At 38.9% G+C, this 22452-nt stretch overlaps 1 protein-coding gene across 6 annotated transcripts in view; it reads right to left on the reverse strand.

Annotated features, from left to right (window-relative positions):
- Window positions 1-22452, reverse strand: part of SRFBP1 (serum response factor binding protein 1) — a 77502-nt gene that overhangs the window by 20314 nt on the left and 34736 nt on the right. For all 6 annotated transcript variants that reach the window (XM_080573702.1, XM_080573706.1, XM_080573703.1 and 3 more), the window contains one exon: window positions 2357-2428. In XM_080573702.1, the coding sequence (XP_080429828.1) occupies window positions 2357-2428 (72 nt within the window). The remainder of the gene's footprint in view (window positions 1-2356; window positions 2429-22452) is intronic.

A 22452-nucleotide genomic window follows, 5' to 3' on the forward strand; every position in this document is an offset into this window, starting at 1 on the left:
AAGGGATACATTCTTTAGCTGTGGGTATGCTATGGTCAACCAGTGAAGTTAAGATGGCTAAGCTACCACTTGTCAACAGTGCTGCAATACTAAGGATAACCCCGCCACCCCATAGGTTTAAAAGAGCATCAGCAACCATCCAAACACTTGTTTTGAAACAGGAGACCTATTCTCTACAAAGCATGAGACAAACAGACTTTCACACAACCAAAAAACATTACCAGCCACAGAAAGTAACACAAATTACAAAACATCTTAAAAAACAAAACAACTCCATGAAGACACCTGTATTATCTGTTTTCAACAATTACTGCTAAATGAAAGTCTATTTTAAGTACATTTGGAAAGCAGTCAACCATGACTATGAAAACATGAATCCTATTATTTAGGAGAAATATGTATACCCAGGGCTAGGAGAATTTCACAGATTTCTCTTACACTTTTCCCCTCTGCTTACATCTGAGGAAATACTAGGAAAAGAAATGAATACACAAAATGAACTGATAAGATTAACAATACCTCTTGTTATATTCTTGGCAACAGAATTACCCTCCTAGACAATAAAATTCCAACTGTAAACCCGTAAACTCTTTTATTTCATTTGGGGACCACTACACCTTTTGAGAATGCAATCAGCACAAGCCTGATGCATTTGAACTGTTGGCAGAGAATCTTCTACAGTATTAAATGACAAAATGTTTTATTGTTTGATTTTTAGCACCCTCTTTAAAGTCCCTCTCCACGTGTCCTCTCTATCATGAATCTTTTCACATCTGCACCATTTCTGACACCATAGTAACCAGTAACTAGCTCACATTCGGAATGGAAAATCTTGGTCAAGTAACTTAAAGAATGCTGCCTTTTAGCTCCTTGTCATTATCTCTGTGGCCCTTTCCTGACTCTCTTCCATCATTAAGAGAAGAAAAAACATAAGACACTTCCTTCCAAACACTGCTCCAAAAATACTGAATTCCTATGATATGAAGTGTACTATACTATCACACAGTCACAGAAGGGCTGAGGCTTACAGAGAGCTCTGGAGGCACCAGGTCCTGCCCCTGCTCCAGCAGGACCACCCTAAGCAGGGTGCCTAGGACCACATCCAGGTGGCTTTTGAAGATCTCCAGGAGGGAGACTCCAGAGCCTCAGTGGGCAACCTGTGCCAGTGTTTGGTCACCTGTACAGCAAAAAGTATTTTCTGATGTTCAGACAGAACCTCTGATGTTCCAGTTTGTGCCCACTGCCTCTTGTCCTGGCACTGGGAACCACCGACAAGAGCCTGGCTCCATTCTCCTTGCACCCTCCCTTCAGGTATTTACATCAATTAATGAGATCCACCGTGAGATTTCTCTTCTCTGGCATATTAATTTTATTTTGTTTCAGTGAAATCCTGCTCCACTTTATGCTGATGGATGAACTGCACCACACATGGTTGTGCTTTGAAATAGTACAGTTATATTGCAAACGAGTGATGCCATTATAGGAGGAAATGATCCAATTCTACATGAAAACTTAGACTGTGCATGATGTAGATTTCAGACTTCTGACTCCTCCCAGTCCTCAGTAAACCACCCACAGGAATTTAGGAGAATTTGGTGGAAAATATACAGTTTTGTTTACTGATATTTTTTGATTCAGAACTGCTATGTATAATCATTTCTGCAGCATCATTTAAAAGGGTATTTATTTCTGCTCTTTTTCACTTTTCTTTTAGAGTGTTCTGCCTGCTCTCATCCTCAACTACTTATTACAAAGAACATCTGCACACTTCTGTGCCTTCATTTCATCCCTTACAGGTATCCTTAGTTAGTTAATATTTAGTAACATGCCATCATTAGTGGGTTTCAGGAGAAACACTGCATTGAAATTCATGAGCCACGGTGGTGTTAATATCCCACCTTTATTTCAGGCTAAATAATTTTGTTCACATGGGTAAGCTTCTCTCTGCCTCTAGAAGTATTTAGAGCTTATTTTCAACTGTTGTTGAAAGCTTTGATTATTTACATTAACTGATCCATGTATATGTACTACATAAACATAACAAATCTATTTATAAAGACAGAAAGAACACTACTACGCTTCCTGCTATGCAACTCTAGTTACTAGGGATTAACTGGCCAGCCCTGATGACAAGCTACTCATGCTAAACAGCCATACAATTTTTTGTAGACGTGTCCTAGTGGATACACTTCCTTAGAAAAGGAAGAAAGGCCTTCAGGGAGAACCTTATATAACATACACAAGACAGCATGCAAATGCAGGTACCCATCCACATATGCACCTTTTCTTAAGGGGCTTGCGTACTCTCTCACACTCATGGAACAAGGTGCAGAAAACCAAGACCAACAAGCCTTACCTTTTTGCAGACACTTTCAAAATTAACTTCTTTCCTAAGTGCAAGTCTGGTAACTTGATCTGGCTTTATTTCCTGTGGACGAAAGATATATTTATTCTTTAGACTTCGCTAAACATTTGTAAGTTTTACGTTCCTCATAAACATTATAACTTTATAGCATCTCCTGTTGATTACTTAAAGGAAGAAATTCAGTTTGTTATATACAGACTTTTTTTGTTGTTGTTTATGTAAATACTGCATTTACTTAAAAACGTTAGTTTAAACTTCAATTAATTTAAACTTAAACATTAATTTAAACTTAAATCTTGCTGTATGTAATACTACTGAGGGAAATGGAGATTTTCAAAAGCAAAGCATGCAGAATAGTTATCTTATTTCCAGAAATTGTGCTTGTATTGATTATGCTGCATAAAAGCTTTGAAAGGTTATGAAATTCTCATAGACTATGAATTTACATCAGAACTGATCAACACGTGGATATATATGGGGTTAAGACGATGAAACTGAAGTTGAAAAGTAAAATAAAATAATAGTAATTATAAAAAATATAAACCCTTCTTTTCTGAAGATAATGCAATTTTCATTCCCAGACTTAAGAATCAACTACTGTTATGCTGAGCCCAAATACATTCCACGCATTCACAGTTCTGATAAATGTCATACACAGATGACTAGTTATTCTGATAGCTATCATTAAGATCGAGCTTGTATCTAAATGCTGCTGGCTTCAACACTTGAAGAGAATTATCCATACGCTGAATTTCTGAAACTCCAGGAAAGTAGATGTCTTAAGTCTAAATTACAGCAAATCACAACACTTGTGGTCAATTAACATGAAAAAAAAATACAATGGAGATGCACATGCAAAATATTAAAGTTTGACACGGTGATGCATATCCAGACGATTGTGTGCACTTGCAGTTGAATACTGTTCTTAGATCCAGACAAGAGAGACGCTAACTGAAAACCCTTTCAAGCAATTACCGCAACTATTAGGTCAGAATAATTAATGTACTGGCCAAGATCAAATGTAATCAAATGTAAGTCAAATTCTGCAAGACATTATAGTTTACACCTCTAAAAGAAGATTATGGAAAGACTTCCATGTTTACTTCTTACTTTCTTTTATTACCCTAATTTATCATCCTTGATAAATATTCCAACATTTCCATTAAACATCCCACTCCATTGTTAGGTTTCCATATTTTATCCTCTTCCTAACCCAACACTAGAGCAGTCTCTGCACGTACTTGGTTCTTCCTGAAATTAGACAGTCATACCATTAATTTAAAATCTTACATTGTTGTTCCTTCTATATATTAAATCCAAGAGTTGCATCTTACCATGGTCTTTAAGATACTGTGTAAATATGTGTCTTAAAACTATGAGTAGGCATATAATAGCAGGAATAAGCTAACAGGACAAAACGAAGAAACTAAAAAAAAAATAATCAGTTTTTGTGAATGTTAGAAGAGCTTTCTGACAACGAGACCTAGATGCCTGCAAAATCATCTCCCAGAGGTACCAGTGGAAGCCCAATCATTTGGCATGCAGAATCCAGACTGGAAAAACAGTGGTGAATGTAGGAAACAATCTTACACTGGCAGATGGACAGACTGGATGACCTAATAGAATCTAGAGATGGAAAAGACCTATGATTCAGTTTTCCATGACTTTCCAAAGTGTTTCACAGATGGTGAAAGTAGGACACGGTAGTTAAGTGACATGCTCACAGTCACATAGTTGGTTGGGAGCTATGAATGAAGCTCTGGAACCCAGTACTGTTCATTAAATCTAGTTGTTTCTTTATATTTAAAAAAAAATTGGTAATTTATATGACCTTCATTAGCTTAATGTTGCAGAATCATGCAAATCAATGGAGCAGGAGTAACAGTTTGGAATGTGAAGTCATGAATGAAGCTTCACTGAAATGTTTAGTATACAGAACGAGACCATGAACCTACTGTTAAGGTTTAAAGCCCGATTTTATAAACATATCCTTCACTTTCCTTAGATTTAAGGCAGAACAAGCATTTCTGATTTATATTCCCTTCTGCAATACCTCACTTTTGTGAAAGTAGCCATATGAGTGAAATTACTGGGCTATACAGACCTTTCTTCTGCCTCTATTAATGGTCAGCAGCAGACAGGAAAATAGGAAGAGAACACCATGATGTTTTTCCCAGCACGGTCTTCTCAACTTTGAAGTGCACACCGCTTAAGAATTTCAAACTTACAGAGAGAACCTTTGCATTTACTACCTGTTTCCACCACTTCTATTAGGGGCTGTTGTAAGTTGCTGGTACCTCCCATCTCTGAGGCCCATGGAATCCTCCTGCCCTGCTGCTGCAGCCCAGCCCTATGCACCTTGGGGCCTCTGTCAGGCACACAGACAAAGCTGCTGCTTTCCCATCAGCAGGTCCAACCTGCAGGGAAGCTCAGTGCCTATCCCAGAAGCACACCGGACGGACTGACACAGATGAGGTGCTGCCTTCCACAGCACCCACATGCAACACTCAGGGCTCTCTTACACAATCCTTGTCACTAATGAAAGCAGCCCCTTTCCCCATCAGATTCACAAGCACTTGCACACTCATGGATCTCTCAAATAACAGCACCCACAGGATCAACCCACAACACCTGGTACAGGGAAAAAAGACACTCTGCTGACCCCTGCCAGCAGGCCGGGTGCTGCACTGAGACTCTCACTTGCCCAGTCTCAGCAGTAGCTGTGCATAGGATGAGCACTGTCTCTGTCTCCTCTCTGCAGCTGGCTGTTGGGACACATGCTATTCCTTGCTTCAGTGGCTGAGGTGGAGACCCTCATCTGCTCCCCTTGCAGGCTCAGTCAGCTTACACACTTGGTCTGACTCCAGCTGCTGGCCTGCACCCAGTCATGCTGGTACTGCTGCCCTTTACATTGTGCACTGATAACCATCATCCACCAGCACACCAGTGGATGCCAGCTAGGACGCTGTTGTGAACAGTGCTGGCTGTACATCCAGAGGCGAGTAGTTTCTGTCATAACTCTAGGGTTTCATCTCTTTCCCACACGAGGAAAGGCTATCAGCACGCAGGGGAGACAGACCTGTTGATCCCAATATCTGTTTTTTCATCATCCTTCAAGAGGATAGTGGGTGGCTAGAGACAAGCAGAACAGAGCATTTCGTTCTCATTCCAAACTCTGTCCCTACCTCACCACCTATCACAAAACCCTTTCAGAGACAGGGACACGAGCAAGGCAGGGATCTCCGCAGGCTGGTGCACACAACATGAAATGCAGCGGCTCTGTGTCGCCTGCCTGGTGCCTGGGCCGAGCTGAGAGCTGAGGCAGGGACAACAGCAATGAGACAAACAGGGAGCAAGCAAGCAGCAGCACAGGACCAGCCCAAGTCCCCGCACCAGGCCGTGCTGCCTGCTCCAGCAGCTGCTCTGCACTTTGGGGGGAAATCAGGCTAAATGGACCTGTCAGCCAGTTGGACCTTGTTAAGGCTGCAGGCAGATGACTAGGCCTTGGCCCGAGATTACACTGAATAAACAGGATGTGAAAAACTACTGGACATGACATAATAAAATTGCTGGATGTGACAGATAATGGTAGAAGCTGACAACACGGCTGGATTTTACAGATCTTTAAGGGAGAGTTACGTGAAAAACAGACAAACTTCAGAGAAAGCTTAAGGAGTACTGGGGAGCTTTTGGGGAGGAAATCTTGCACAGTTGACAGTACCTAGGTAGCTGTACCAGTAATACCACATAAAGCCAAGGCTGCCTGGAGTCACCTGAAATTTGGGCTTGGGTACAGCAACGGGGACAAACAAATTACAGGTGGTCAAAGATTAGACCTGGATGGAAAAAGGGATGGCCAAGGCAGTGAAAGGCTGGGCTGTGAAACATGCAGATGGGACAACACAGCATGCAGCCAGACAGCCTCGCGCAACCCCTCAGCTCCACGGCCAGTACCGCAGGCAGAGATTTCACTCCACTACCCATGGAAATTTAGAACAGCAATTTTTCTTTTTTTTTCTTTAAATGATGAAGTTTATTTAAATAAGCCGGAACTGTCTTGCATAGAAAAACAAGGCTATATTGCACAGAGGTATGCAAAGCATAAATGGCATCTGAAAATTCAATGGCACACCAACACTGGTCATGGTTACTCAGATTACACTTTATCCAGGTGATACTTAAGGAAGATACACATTTTAATCTAAAGGGAATGGTAATGTAATTTATTGAATAGCCTTCAGAAGACAGGAAAGACAAAAAAAAACTGTCAGATGAGGCTTTGACACATCTCAGAAATGCAAGATTATTCACATAAAATGTATTCCCGGCTATGCTGTCTAAGGCAATTTTAGATGACTCAGAAGAAAAAGTTGCCAGTAGTGGCCTGTGGAAGCAATTTAGGAGTTTAAGTCCTCGCTCTATTAAAAACCATACCTACTACCCAACCTCAATTTTGTTTTGTCTAGTATTTTCCTTTTACCTTTACCAATTCAGTCTTTTTTACCACCATCTTTTCAGATTTTCTTAACTGTTCAACTGTTAAGCCTTTCCTTATGAAATTACGCCGTATGTACCCATCATTATAAAATGATTGTTTTCCTTACAATGAGAAAATTTCTTTAGAAAAAAATATGTGAGTCAGGGTATACACAAGTAGCTAACACAAGACTCATACCTAATATCAAACATTTCTGGTGAAATCTCACCTGTAGTTTGTTACCTACTGCTGCACTTAGATCTTTTAAAACATTAACATCTTTTTTACCCTTGAAACAGTTTGTTTCTTACCCATTACTGCACTCAGATCTTTTAACATATTATCCCTTGGATGGGTGTGAGGCTACCTTCTCATAAACTAAATTTATTACCTTTTTCTTTTGCATTCAGTCTCATTTTGTTGTTCCCTGCCATTTTTCTAGGTCCTTTATTAAGGAGAAAGGGGTAGAAAATATACTTATTTCAGTATAGGCTATCAGATCCTTTTTGTCTATAATTTAATGACTGTATGGCTTCCTGTCACAACCAATTAGTCACCTTTTCTAAGCCTCTAAATGTCCTGTATTTCAGCAATTCAGAGCAAAAGTATCCTTTGACTCTGTAAATACCACCATTGTGAAGCATGCGTTCACTTATGCAAAAACAGATTATATACTCACAAGTAGAATATCTTCCAAAGAGTGAAAGAAATCAACTGTGGTTTACCTCTAAAAGGTTATATGTTTTTCATAAATCCACGGTAAGAATACAGGTTTGTTTCAACTGTGAAGGCCTGTTTTCAAGAAATTCAATACTCTAATTGGTTATAGCAGTGATTACGAGAAAAAGTGTCACTAACTTCAGCCATTTTTTACTCCTGACAGTTGAGAAAAAACAAATACTTGGCCAGCAACTGTGACCTAAATATACATACCTTACATATGTATATATATATATATATTTATACATATGAGTTGCTAAGTCTCATTAGTGGACCGCCATAACAAAATTAATGAAACTCTGCCTGTCTAAAAACAAAAGCAAAAAGAAAACAAAACCCAAATCAAACCCACCTCCAAAACCCAACCTCCTCACCCCCATTTTATCAGATGTGAAACCAACATCTATAGTATGGGAAAAGAAGAGAATTTGGATAAAATTCATAGCAGAACAGTAGGACAGAAAATTTGAACTGGTAAGTAAAAATTTGATATTGTCTAGTTAAGTGTGGCTTAAGCTCATTAATAAATTTATTAAAAAGATAAATGTTACGCTGAGATATCTACGTTATTATAAAATCACTATGTAATTTTTCCAACAGACCAGAATTAAAGCACTTCTGGGTAGGCAGCCACCTGCAGCCAGAACTGACAAACTATTACCAAGTCACCTCCCAAGATCTCTTTTGAGTAATTAAGTGCAATGAACTTTCTCTACTACGGGATGAAAATTTGTCCTTACATAACCTAGGTAATTCTTTTTTGCATTTCTTCTCATTTTCTACTCCCATTTTTAAGAAAAGAATAAAATGGGATACACAGTGTCTGCCTTGGTAATATCATACAGAAGAAGAGGACTCTCATTCTGGACAAAGAGCCCATAGCCTTTCTGACTCCTGGAAATTTAATCTTTCATTTGGCTTTATTATTTTCCTTAGTGGAATCCAGGCAATCCAGGTCACACTCATCTTTATCCATTACATTCAAATTACATAAAATCCTTCCAGAGAAGTCTACTGATTTGTTGCAAATTTCCGTAACTGCAGCTTGAAGTTAGGTGAATTCAGAGCGTGTTATAAGCTGCTTGCTTAAGACTGCAACTTCTGCAGTAAAGCTTTTCATGGCTAAAGACCCACACTTTTGTTTGAATTATTTCCTGCTTTGCTGAATGTCACAACTAATCCTGAAGATCCGTTTATCTTCTCTGGCTGAATGACACTAGAATGCCTGAATGATGCAACTGCACCATTTACTTTACGTGATGCTAAGACAGAGATTGGAAAATCATTAAAATGTTTCATTCCAAACTGACAACAGCATTGGCTGATATCCACTAGGTAAATCAATAAAGTAGCAATATATTTGTACTAAAAATTCTATTGCTAGCAGCCACTAAAAATGTCTAGTCTTAACATCCATCTGTTTCTATTAAAAATACAGCACGTCCTGAAATTGTGGCAAGTAAAAACCGGAATTTTTCCATCAGGAATTCAATCTAGAATTTCACTATTTCAATTGTAAAAAGACCTGCCATCGTCTTCTGTTGCAGCAGATTGCAAAGAGATGCTTTCTATAATGCTTCATATCCATGAAAAAAAAAGCACTATGCTGGAGTTACCAAATTTCAGATTACTGTGGCAGAAGTATAATGTTTTCAGTCCAGAGGTGTGGATCCTATGAGGGCTGGCAACAGTCTTGCTGGAGGTAGATTGATACACATGGAGTCTAGGATGGCACTGTCAAGACCATCCCTGCCACAGGTCCCAACTTAACTGACACCCAAAAAATTAAGGTATACCAGCTTCCAAGTCACTCATTCAGAATAGCTGCCCTTCAGAAGTATCTAAACATCTTTACGTTCTATAAGATTTTTTTTTTTAAAACAGTCATTTGGTAGAAACGAGCCCACCAATCCTAGAAGTGTCAGCTCACCCACCAGCAGGCCATGCAGCTGAAATGGGCATTCGTGCTACCACACCTGGGAGCTGGGCAGATCCAGCACTTCAAGTAGCAGAGTTTGCAGAAACCCCTCATACTTGTTAGAGAAAGGAAGGCCTTGTTGTGTCTCAGTTCATGCTAGGTTTAAACAAAATGTAATTAAAAGCACTTATTTGTAAACAGACAATGGCAATTACAGATTTATGAAGTGTAAAGAAAGGAAAGACAAGATACAGTAGGGTTCAGTATCTCTCTGCCTTACTCTGGGTGATTTGCTACTCTTCTTGACAAGACAACACTCAGGATTTTCAGTGTTTATGCACATTTACTCTAGAGCCTGCGCTTTTCAGATACAGAAGGTGAGGGGAGTCGATTTAGGAGCCACTGCTTGGTCTCTTTGGTGACTCACTGGCAGACTTGATGTACGCATGTAAAGATTATAAAAATGCACAATATCCTACTGGTTATTAACAGAGACTATAAAGTACAATAATTAACCACTATGGGGTGAATGTGTTTGGAACGATGGATTCCCAATCACTTTCATCTAGTATAATCTAAGACACTGACAAAGTAGGGACCAAACATTGAGGCATATGTGCACTCAAAGTTCATATAGGCAAGACAAATAAAGCAGCGCATTACTTTTTTTTTTTTTTTTTAAATAAATGAAAATTACAGGTCACATTGCATTGAGGGCAGGAATGTCTTCCCTGATGGCAATGCTCTCTCTGCATGTTGCATGAACTTCTCACTATTAAACTGTTATACTATCAATCTTAAGAACATTTACTGATATTGTTTGAATAAATACTCTTTTGGAAGTTTGCTTGTTTTCAGGAACGACTTCATATTTTAGTAAATGACTCCAACAGTTAAACTTCTGCAAAACTTACAGGCAACGTAGTCTGACACAAGTTGAAAGTATGTGGATATACAGATTTAGTTTTCCACAGAAGTCGGGTTTTACTGTAAATACCTGTGTCATAAAGAACAAACAGCTACAAGAAAGCAAAACCACAATAAAAAGAGATCACATGGAACATTTTTTGGTCTACCAGTCTAGCCAAAAAGGCTTTTCCCGGCAACCTGACTGGATGACTTGATACTATATCATCACACACTGAAACCAGAGGTTTCATCCAGTAAAAATGAAGACATTTTCTCTCTAATTGTAGACAAATTAAGTGCATTATAATTTAAATACGTTCTCCTGTGTCATTACTGTTGAAGATTGTTATTATGTCCTATAGTAATTATGGTATTTTTCACTTATCAAAAATCTAGATCCTGTATTACAAAGAGGAAGAACAGTATAAAAAGAAAGTGTTCTACAGTTGCTAATTTTCCTAAAGTATACAGTCAAGAAACTATCACATTTTTAATACGACTTTGCAACTTTCATCGATTGCCTTACTTTTTTTTTTTTAATGGAATTTAATGTTGTTCTAACTTGCCTTTTATTCAACATATGACTTTTATAAAAAGTCTTCCTTGAAATAATTAATTTTCAGTTTTGTTGTATTAATAACAACATGGGCAAGAATACCACAGTACAGATTAGGAAAAACAATAGAAGTTAATTGCATTTTAAAATAACAAAACAAAAGCAGTTACTAGAGGAAGTGTTCAGAATGGAATAGAACTTCCCAAAAAATCAAAAGCTACACAGCAGTCTTAGTTTAGATGAATATCTGGCATTCAATCTTGATAGGAACTAACTGTCACTAACCTGTTAAAAAAATGCACTCCAAAATTACAGTTAATCATTGGGAATGTAAGAATGTATTTCAAGCGGAACTTGTCTAGCAATTGTTCTTTCTGTAAACTACACTGGTGTCAGGTTTTTGCTGGCACCAATTTTAAACATTACTAAATGTCTACAGTATTGCTGTCTCAGTTTAGATCCAAGTGAAATTCAATGTCAACCTGCAAGTTTTTATCTACTAAGTTTCACACTAAAAATAAAAAAAAACAAGTTTTCTGTTTATAATATTGTCTAGAAAAATAAAGTCATTAAAATCCTCATCAAATAAAACTACACGATATTACTGTAAACACAGTTTTGTCCAAATGGATACTTTCCTCTAGCTAAATATCGTTATTCTGATATCCTGTACAAGCTCTCTTAAAAGCAGAGAATGAAGCTGAGGGAAAGATACTTAGTCATACAGTTTAATCATAAAACAAAGCTTAAAATCAACTTCCCAAAACAAGAGTTAACATGGCTCGTTTGTTTAAGCTGTTGTAAAATACCCAAACTTTATTTGGCAAGTGTAGGCTGCTCTTTTCTGCCACGTTTATAAACTAATTTAATATTTCAAGAGGTATGCAAGTCAAATGCCAGCAATTACATCAGTCTACAGAGATGAACACTGTGAACTTGGCATTTTGTTTAGTCAATTAGATTAAATGAATTGTTTGATTTTGGAGGTTCCCATCTGATTCAGTAGCCACATTCGGGGAGAAACATTGTTTTCACCACACATACAAAAAAAGTTAGGAAGTCTGTAATCTTGTGACAAGTTCAAAAGTAGTAGGTATTATGAAAGTAAACTACAATTCCAAGGATTCAAAAAAAAAAAAAAAGCTACACAAAAGGAAAAAAAAAACAACTTCACTACATTATTCAGTGCAGAAAGCACGATAGCATGATGAGGCCAAAATTATCATTATTTGAATATTCTTTTCTCCTCAAACATCTTTTGGTTATTAATGTCAATGTTCACTTGGAATAGTACAATCTGTAATTTCACTCTGTACTGGCAATTTGTTCCATGCTGCTTTTCTAATATTAAAATAACAACCACATGCAATTTCAGGGTTAACATATTTCCAAGCCGTCCTGTGTTGGCTGGAACTATCTTCAGTTTTGAATTACTATCCTTGGTATTCACAACCGTTGCCAATAGCCTTAGTTGCCAGATGAACTGTTTTTGCAAAAATTGAAGGAAAACAGCATTGCCTGCCAGAAGGGGACGCTATGCACAGCTAGCAGAAAGCTGCCTTATTTTCAGTTAAGCCTCTCTTAAGCAGGAGCTCAGGCCAGCAAGACTGCATGCAACCGAAGAAGCTAGGAAGGATATACTATGTTCTTACAAAGTTCCCACTGAAGACAGTGACTGACAAATGGATGCAATCCAGTTAATACGCCCTACCTCCTAGATTCTGGTTTTAAACAGAAATGGAAACAGAAATGAATAATGAAGACAGAGGAACCCAGAGAGGTGCAGAAAGTGACTGAAGAGCATGAATACACAGAGCCATATATACAGCCTCTTTTTGTGTACTTCCAGACAGCATGAAAGAAAAGAGTTCAGAGATTAGACACAACTGAGTAAGAAAGAATTTCCTTTCTTCATTCCCTTTTCCAGTGTACATTTTCTCCAGGAGAAGAACTCCTCCTTCAGTCTTTTCTTAAAGTGCATAAGGAAGAAATTAAATTACCTTTCGACCTATCCTAGAGATCTTGATCCTAGCAGTCTTTGTCTTGGCCCCTGCAAGCCAAACTTGCGATTTCACTTGCCCAAGTTGAGAAAAAAAGAAAAAAAAAACACCACAACTGAACAAATACAGAACAAGATCAACATTTCCCACAGTTTCTAAAATCTGAATTTCAAGGAAGAGGTGAACTGTATCATAAGTCAATCATGCCCTTAACAGCCTATTCATTTCATTGCAGCACCTTTTGTTAGCATTACAAATCTGAATAATTTTGTACATATGTGAGGGGCAAAGGTGGAAAGCAGGGATCTGGCAAAAACACATGAAAAACAGGATTATTTTCAGTACCTACAGTTTTCCTAATTGGCTGCCAGAAACTCCTGATCAAAATATTAGCATTTAGAGCACAAAATAAGTATCCAGCATGAATATATGAATTGTGCAAATCTCCAAAATCAGTTTTCACCTTGTATCCTAATGAATCATATTCCAATTTTGTTATACCTTATATAGATGCTAAGGTGTATCTGATCATCCTTGCCACTCTTTTTTAACACTTTGTCTAATTTTACTTTTTTTTTAATTTTAAAATACAGTAAGAAGATGTAGCATATGAGAAAACAAGAGATTCGAACAGGAACATACTGTCTTCTGCCTGAAGATGCTGAATAGCATAAGGGCATTTTCACACATCTGCAGTAACTCCAAAATCCACCTTCTCACTGGTAACAGCCAATTTAGATCCAATAAAAAACAAACCAAACAAATCTTTAATTCGCACCAATACCACATGCATTATTTTGCATTTATTGGTACTGGATTTATTTGTCATTTTATTGCTTAGTTGCTCACTTTTATGGTATTGTTCTGCAGTGTTTCAGTGTTAGTATCTTTAATATCCGGGAATTTTGGATTATCAAGCTCTGTCAAATTCATTCTCTTTTTCTGAATCATTTCTAGCACTGATCCCCATAAAACTTCACTGCTAACGTTCCAACACCATGATAGCTAGCCATATATTCCTCTCTTCTTGTTACTATGTCTTAACCCTGTTATAAAAATAAGAAAACTTGTATCGATCAAAAGCTTTCCTTTCCTTTCCTTTCCTTTCCTTTCCTTTCCTTTCCTTTCCTTTCCTTTCCCTTTTTCCTTCCCTTCCCTTTTTCCTCTCTTCTCTTCCTTTTTCTTTTCTTTCATTTTTAAACAGAGGCTTTGGTGAAAGAGGGTCAAGGGCTGTTTGGAAAGTTAAGACTAGATATTGACTCACTGGGCAATATCCACTGTATCTATTGATTTCTTCAAAGAACTCCCACTGATTTTCAGGGCATTACTTTCATTTTCTAAAGGTACAATTATTGTGCCTCATCCTACTCACCCACATGTTCACTAAATGCATTGTTTAATAAAAGTGCCAATGAGTCTGTCCAGCACTGAAGTCATGTTTACATTAGTATTACATTCCCAGAACAGACTTTATACATATTCTTTGTAAGCAGGAGGCAGCCGTGGGGGAAATAAGGTTTTACACACAAAAGCAATCAATTAGAATAAAGAGTCATAGCAGCTGCAGTCACCATTCTGAATTAATTAGTTTCCAAGTGACCATAAAGAGATTTACAGTAGGTCTCCAATTTCTACCCTCCTCCCTTCCTCACACTACCCCCTCATTCCACCGATTACGAGGAAAGGAGAATAAAACTTTTACTGCATTATTCAAGAAAAAAAATAATATTTTTCAGCTGTGAAGAATAATACAGATAATTTCTGTTTTAAAATTCTTGAAGAGATAGGAGTCCCAAAAAGGACAGCTGATTAAGGGGACTGAACCAGTCTAGTACAGCTCCACCACATTGACTATGTAGACTCACTGTTTACTGGAGATACTCTTCTTAGATGCTCCAAAATCAATAAAACTACAAAGACAGACTGGTATACAGCAAGAGATTGACTAGAACTGCCTTACAGATGGTCCTCTCGTAATGACCATCATATTTGGTGACCATTAGTACACTGCAGCACAGGATGGCCAAAATGTAAAGAAAACATACGCAGTGCTTACAGACTTTCTTTTCTCAGATGCAGACGAGTTATGGAAAAGCATAACAAAAAGGCCCAAGGTAGTGAGCTACAGTGAAATACATGAGATGATGGAAGAAATTAACAACAAAAGAAATATACATTTGGAATATGCAGACATGTTTTCACAATGAGCACAGGAACATGCTGACACTTCTGTAGTTATTTTGAGTAACAATAACTAAGTGTTTTGGTTTGCTGTCACTGCTCAATTTTCATATAAATTAAGTCATATGGGTTGCATTAATTTGTTTTTTGTACTACTGCAAAGGTTGCATCTTTACTAAAACAAGCAATAAAATTACCTATGCAGGACTCAGAAAGAAGATGGAGTCTCATCTGCAAGCCATATTTTTTAAAAAGTGAAAATAGCTTATTTTGCATCCTTAAGGGAAAAAAAAAAAAAAAGTAAAATTCTTACACAAGACTTGAGGAAAAAGCTTCATCTGCAAGCCATATTTTTAAGATAGTTGACAACCTTTATTTAGAACTTCCTTTAATATTTTCCTTAAGTTGTCTCAAATCCAACAAAATGCTTGTGTTTGTGATCTGTTTTCACTTTGTAACAAAGAATCTAGTGTGCATAAAAATAAAAGCACATAACTGCTTCTGTTTAAGTATCTCGTCAATGATAAAGGCTTGAAAATGAAGTTCGTGATATATTTACTGTCTTTTACATTTAAGAAATACAGACCATCTTTTTATGCAGTCCAAAGCAGTATTCGGTGTAAAAAAATCATTACTTCTGTTATCATAGTGCAATAAAACAGTAGGAATGGTTGTCATTTGTTTTCTCATCCCAGCTTGAAATTGTACAGTATAACCCTTTTCCCCCACATTTTTCTTTTTTTTTTTTTTTTTAACTCTAAGTATTTGTTTAGGCTTGCCATCCAGAAAAAAAAAAACAAACACCACCACCACTACCACAAAAACCCAACAATCACCATATAAGTTGTCCCCATTAAAATTGTTACGTTTGCTTAGTTAAGATACCTTGCCATCCTGAAAGTAAAACACAACAGCTATTTCTAGACTGACTTGAGAAAGCAGTTCTCTTAAACATGAGATTTCTCATTGTAGCATAAACATGAAGTAATATATCACTGAAAATAATATGAAATGCCATAAAGTTTACGAACAGAATAAAGTTTGCGAGTGTACCAACCTACCTTCTTGCTGCTTTAAGGATCACATCAGGAAAAGGGGGTAGGTAGTAATATTCAGGAAAAGTGGGTACTACTGAGGAGCCATGACTAAGTAGTCTCCTTACAAAGTATTCCTTCTTCATATTCTCAGTTATCAGGAATATCAAGAGCCAAGCCTCAAGCCCCATTAACACTGGGAAAAAGGAATCCCAACAGACAGTCGTTCAACTCATCGCTCTTCTCTATACTTTTACTCCACCTTAGCCGTGTTTTTAATCAAAACATATGTTTTCATTTAAAAAAAAAAAAAAAGGTGTTGTTATCATTTGCTTCTCAGGACAAGCATAAATACATAGAATCACACAATCATTTGAGTAGGAGAAGAGCTTCAAGATCTTCAAATCCAACCATCACCCAGACCTACCAAGTCTCATCACTAAACCATGTCCTTTAGTCCTATGATTCGCATATCCCTTACATACCTCCAGGGATGGGAACTCCACCTCTGGGCAACCCATTCCAATGCTTGACCACTCTCTCTGTGAAGAATTTTGTCCTCATATCCAATCTAAACCTCTCTGGCACAACTCGAGATCATGCCCTATTACTTGTCACCTGAGAAAAGAGACCAACACTCTTGCTACAACACCTTGCTCAGTATTCTACTATCAATATAGTGTTTCTTAATTTCAGAAAGAGAAGGAAAAAGGTTATTTTGTAAAAGGATTTGTTTAATGTCAGAAAGTTGTACACTTTTGAATGCCCAATAACTTATTGAGGAACTATCTCCAGAAGAGTATCACAGAAGAGGAATTCCATGGAACTTCATAATTAGAAGAAAATAAAGAGTATCAGTGAGCACATTCAACCACATATCATGACAGTCAGAGAGATAAGCTGGAGAGAGAACACACTGCATAAGTAAAGGTTTGGGTTTTGTCTCTTTCAAGTTACAGCAAACAACACTTTTACAATCTAAACTAATGCCCAAGATACTTTAATAGTCATATAAAATATTCAGTACGGAAATACATGATCGTTGCTTCCCGATCTCCAGTCATGAGACACTGACTGCCATACAAATCTCTCTGCCATTTTTGAATGGAAAAAGTCTATTTGTTTACCCCTTCTCTGAAAGAGGTCGACTTGCTGGTAATACCAGTTCAATAGTACAAACTGGGACAGAACAGAAAGTCTGCAAGTTTATCCATTAAAGCAGTATCAAATTCCATTGTCTAGACATGTGCAGGTACAATAGTACTGCATACAGCATATTTGCAAGCACTTGGTCTACCTGCTTGTATTCAATATTGATTATAATGCTCTTCCACACACTCTTTGGAAGGTAAACATACGGTATAGCACGGTTATTTGTGTGCATAAGCAAGCAACTCTATTTACTTATTCCCGAAGATATTTTTAATGAGGAAAAAGAACAGCTGACAGAATGACATAGTTTTCACGTCCAACAAAAGCTAGAATACTTCACTGTACTTTTACAGTTTTACTGCTCCTAACTTTAAAATCCCTCCTACTTAGGACTGCATAATCATACAATTATGTAGATTGGAAGAGACTCCAGATCTAGTCCAACCTTCTTCCCAAAGCAGCTCCAGAGAAGATGACTGCTCAGAGCCCTTGAATTCTGAACACCTCCAGTGGCTGAGATCCCACGTTCAGGTTGTAACTCGAGCCTATTGCTCACCATCCTCCCACTGGCCACCTCTAAGAAAAGTATGGCTTACCTCCTAGGCTGTACTAGGTAGTTGCAGACAGCAGTAAGGTTTCCCCTTAGCTTTTTTTTTCCCTAATGAGTGAACACAGTTCTCTCCTTGTACCTGCCATCTATACACTCTTCCTAATACAGCCCACAATACAGTTAGCGTTCCTTGCCACAGAGGCACTTTTGCATGTCATGTTCAATTTCTTGTCCACCAGGGTGCCGAGGCCATTCTCCACAAAGCTGCTTTCTAGCCAACTGATACCCAGCCTCTAATTTTGCATGGAGCTATTCCATGCCAAATACAACACTATGTTTTTGCCTTTCTTGAACATGTGGCTACTCTCAATGAGCTCATTCCTCTACCCTGTACAAATCACCCTAAATAGCAGCCCTGCCTTCACACATATCATCTACACTCCCCAGTTTGGCACCATCCTTGAACCTACTGAGAGTAAACCCCATACCGCCATTTAGGACATTACTAAAACACCAGCCAGTATCGGTACTAGCATAGCTCCTCAAGGGACACCACTTGTAACCAGCAACCAGTTGGGATGTCCCACCACTGATTACACCACTTTGAACTTGACAGACCAGACAGTTTTTCACCCGGTCTTATTGCCAGTTGCCCAACTCATCCCTCTCCACAGAATCACAAAATTGTAGATGTTGAAAGGGAAACTCTGGAGCTCTGGTCCAGCTAGAGGTCGGACCTCTGCTGTCCAGTCTTCCTGCTCAAGTAAATCAACCAGAAAACATTCCTCAGGGCTACATCCAGACGGGTTTTGAGTATTTCCAAGGATGGAGATTTTACGAACTCTTTGGGCAACATGATCTAGTTAGTGTTTGATACTTCTCACAGTGAAAAACTTTCCTCCTAAATTTAAACCAAATTTCTTGTATTTCAGTTTGTACCCATTGCCTCTTGCCCTATCAGTGGGTACCATTTCTTCTACCAGGTACATTTACACCGTAGTAAGATCCCCCTGAGCCTTCTCTTCTCCAGGCTGAAAGTCCCAGCTCTCCCAGCTGCTTCTTGGTACTGCGGTCCATTAATCATTTTCATGGCCCTCCTCTCAACTTGCTCCAGGATGTCCGTATCTTTCATGTACTGGGGAGCCCAAAACAGAACTGAGCACTTTGATGTGTCTGACCAATGCTGAGTAAAGAATCATAGAATGGCTTGGGTTGGATCTTCTGTTCTCCTGAAGTCTGGGGTTGTGATCTTGCGTTTCATTCCCTTGTTCCCCTCTCTCAGAATCCTGAACTCCACCATCACATGGTCACTGCAAAGGAGGCTACCCTAACCTTCAAATTCCTGACCAGTTCTTTCCTATTTCTACACACCCAGTCTAGCAGAGCATTTCTTTTCATCAGATTCTCAATCACCTGTGTTAGAAAGCAATCATCAACATTATCTGTGTGTGTCTACATTCTCCCAGGCAGTCTGTCCTTGCTTCCACCTTTGGTGGATTTCTGTGTGTGTGTTTGGGATCAGTTATAAGCTCACTGTTTATCCATGCTGATGTCTTCTCCATTATGTTAGCTGTTTTCTACTTGAAAGAGCTTTCCATTTCAGCCATGACAAAACTAGAGGTATTGGTTAAATGAATACTCATTTTTTATAACAAAAATAACCTGCCTTACAAGGGCATACATTAAGCAGAAGAGCCAAGCAATGCCATACACAAAGTAGAATGTGCTGTTGAGAACTCTAGGAGTAAAATTCAGTGTTTCCTAAAATTGCCTGATATGTTGCACATGTATGCCTTAAGTAATGTGCACATGGATCCATCCATCACTCAAAGCACCAAATTTCCTGTACTACTGCAGAGAAGTACATCATGCATTCCTAACAAATGAGACACTTGCCAAAGCATGGACTTGCATTACTCTACTGAAGCAGAGCTGAAGGACTTCAAGTTCTACCCCTTCCCCCTTCCCTGCAATGGTCTGAAAGTGGCATCTGGCCCATGCCATTGTGAAAGCTGGACCCCTCTGTTTTTCCTTGAGAAGCAACAAGGACCCTTCCTAAACTGATTACACATTAGAGTTTAAGAGTTTCCCACTACTCTTTCAGAAACCTCTAGAGGTTAAAGATTTTGTAATGTTAATATGAAAGTCTGTTATCTATTATGAAATAAAATACTCAAGATCTGTTGGAAACATATGCTGGGAGATAAAACAAAAAGCAAAACTGCAAAAAGGTACTCTAGTCCTCATTCTTAGCTAAGACAATATTACAGTGAGATATTAACTGTGAGCAAGGCTACAGAAGATGAAAATATTAGCTAAATAGGAAAACACTACTGTTGTAAAAAAAAATAAAAAGGTTTTCTGAAAAACCCTGACATTTCAGGACACAAAAATTCCATTCAAAAACAGTACTAAAAGCAAAATTTATTATGCTCCGTAGGCCTTTTTTTCAGGACTGGATAACGGAGGCTTTTTGACTAGGCCAGCCTTTCTCATCCACATCACTATTACTTTCACGAAATTGGATGATTTTTATTCCATGGCCAAAGATTATAAAAACTTCAGGCTGAAGTGCTACCTTTAAAAAACAATTTGGCTTTCAAACGCTTGACTATTACTGGAGCTCATACTTTACTTCTGTTCATATCTTGTTAAAATATAAGCTTAAGAAAGAATAAATTACAACAAAGTCTTATTTTTTTCCTATTTCTCTTGTAATAAACTCATTGTTTAAAAACAAATATTGTGGTTTAAGTGTACTAGAAAAAACACAAAACATTGATGCCCATCTATATGAAGGGTCGTAAGGAGGACCCGGGGAACTACAGGCCTGTCAGCCTGACCTTGATGCTGGGAAAGGTTATCAAACAGGTCATCTTGAGTGCAATCACACAGCATATGTGGGACAACCTGGGCATCAGGCCCAGTCAGCATGGGTTCACGAAAGGCAAGTCCTGCCTGACCAACCTCATCTCCTTATACGATCAGGTGACCCACCTGGTGGATGAGGGAAAGGCTGTCGACGTAGTCTACCTAGACTTCAGCAAGGCCTTTGACACGGTCTCCCATAGTATTCTCCTGGAGAAGCTGTCAGCCCATGGCTTGGACAGGTACACTCTTTGCTGGGTTAAAAACTGGCTGGACGGCTGGTCCCAGAGAGTGGTGGTGAATGGAGTGAAATCCAGCTGGTTACCGGTCACCAGTGGTGTTCCCCAGGGGTCGGTGTTGGGGCCCATCCTCTTTAATATCTTTATTGATGATTTGGATGAGGGAATTGAGTGCACTCTCAGTAAGTTTGCAGACAACACCAAGTTGGGGGGAAGTGTTGATCTGCCAGAGGGTAGGAAGGCCCTGCAGAGGGACCTGGTAAGGATGGGTCGATGGGCAGAGGCCAATGGGATGAGGTTCAACATGGCTAAGTGCTGGGGCCTGCACTTTGGCCACAACAACCCCACACAGCGCTACAGGCTTGGAGCAGAGTGTCTCAAAAGCTGTGCAGAGGAAAGGGATCTGGGGGTGCTAATCAATGCTCACCTGAACATGAGCCAGCTGTGTGCCCAGGTGGCCAAGAAGGCCAACAGCATCCTGACTTGTATCAGCAATAGTTCAGCCACCAGGAACTGGGAGGTGATCGTCCCCCTGTACTCTGCCTTGGTGAGGCTCCCCCTAGAGTGCTGTGTTCACCTTTGGGCCCCTCACTACAAGAAGGACATCGAGGCCCTGGAGCGTGTCCAGAGAAGGGCTACGAAGCTGGTGAAGGGCCTGGAACACAAGTCCTGTGAGGGGTGGTTGAGGGAACTGGGGTTGTTTGGTATGGAGAAGAGGAGGCTCAGGGGAGACCTCATTGCTCTCTGCAACTACCTGAAAGGAAGGTGTGGGGAGCTGGGGGTCAGCCTCTTCTCACAGGGAACTAGTGATAGGACCAGAGGGAATGGCCTCAAGTTGTGCCAGGGGAGGTTCAGGTTGGAAATTAGGAGAAATTTCCTCTCAGAAAAAGTAGTCAGAAAAGTAGCATTGGAACAGGTTGCCCAGGGAGGTGGTGGAGTCACCGTCCCTGGGGGTGTTCAAGGAAAGGTTGGACGTGGTGCTTAGGGACATGGTTTTATTATTGGTGGGGTGATGGTTGGACCAGATATCTTGGAGGTCTTTTCTAACCTTAATGATTCCATAAGTATCAAGTTATCTGTTTCTCCAGGAATAATTTTCAGGATAGAGAATGCATAAGCATCCATTTACAAGCAATTAATAATAGTTGTAATCAACTGCTGCTCTTTTCTAACAATTGGAAGATATTTTTCCTTCAACCTTTGCAAATAACCTTTTGCCCATGTATCACTAATTCTCCAAATGGAATATTGCAATAGCAACAGGTGCCATAATAACAGTTTTCCTTGTAAGGTATAGGCTAGTTCTAAATACACAGTAAAGCAACTACATCAAGTTACATTAAGGTCTAATTTCAGCAAAAAAATTTAAGCAGTTCAAAGTAAGTTGCCCACTGCTAATGATTTGCTAGACTATCAGTCATAATTCTGCAAAAGATGCTTAAAAATTACTACAGCTTCATAAATAGGGTAAGAAGTACTCTAC

This window comes from Anser brachyrhynchus, assembly GCF_964034855.1.
Source record: "Anser brachyrhynchus genome assembly, chromosome: Z".
Lineage (NCBI taxonomy): Eukaryota > Metazoa > Chordata > Aves > Anseriformes > Anatidae > Anser > Anser brachyrhynchus.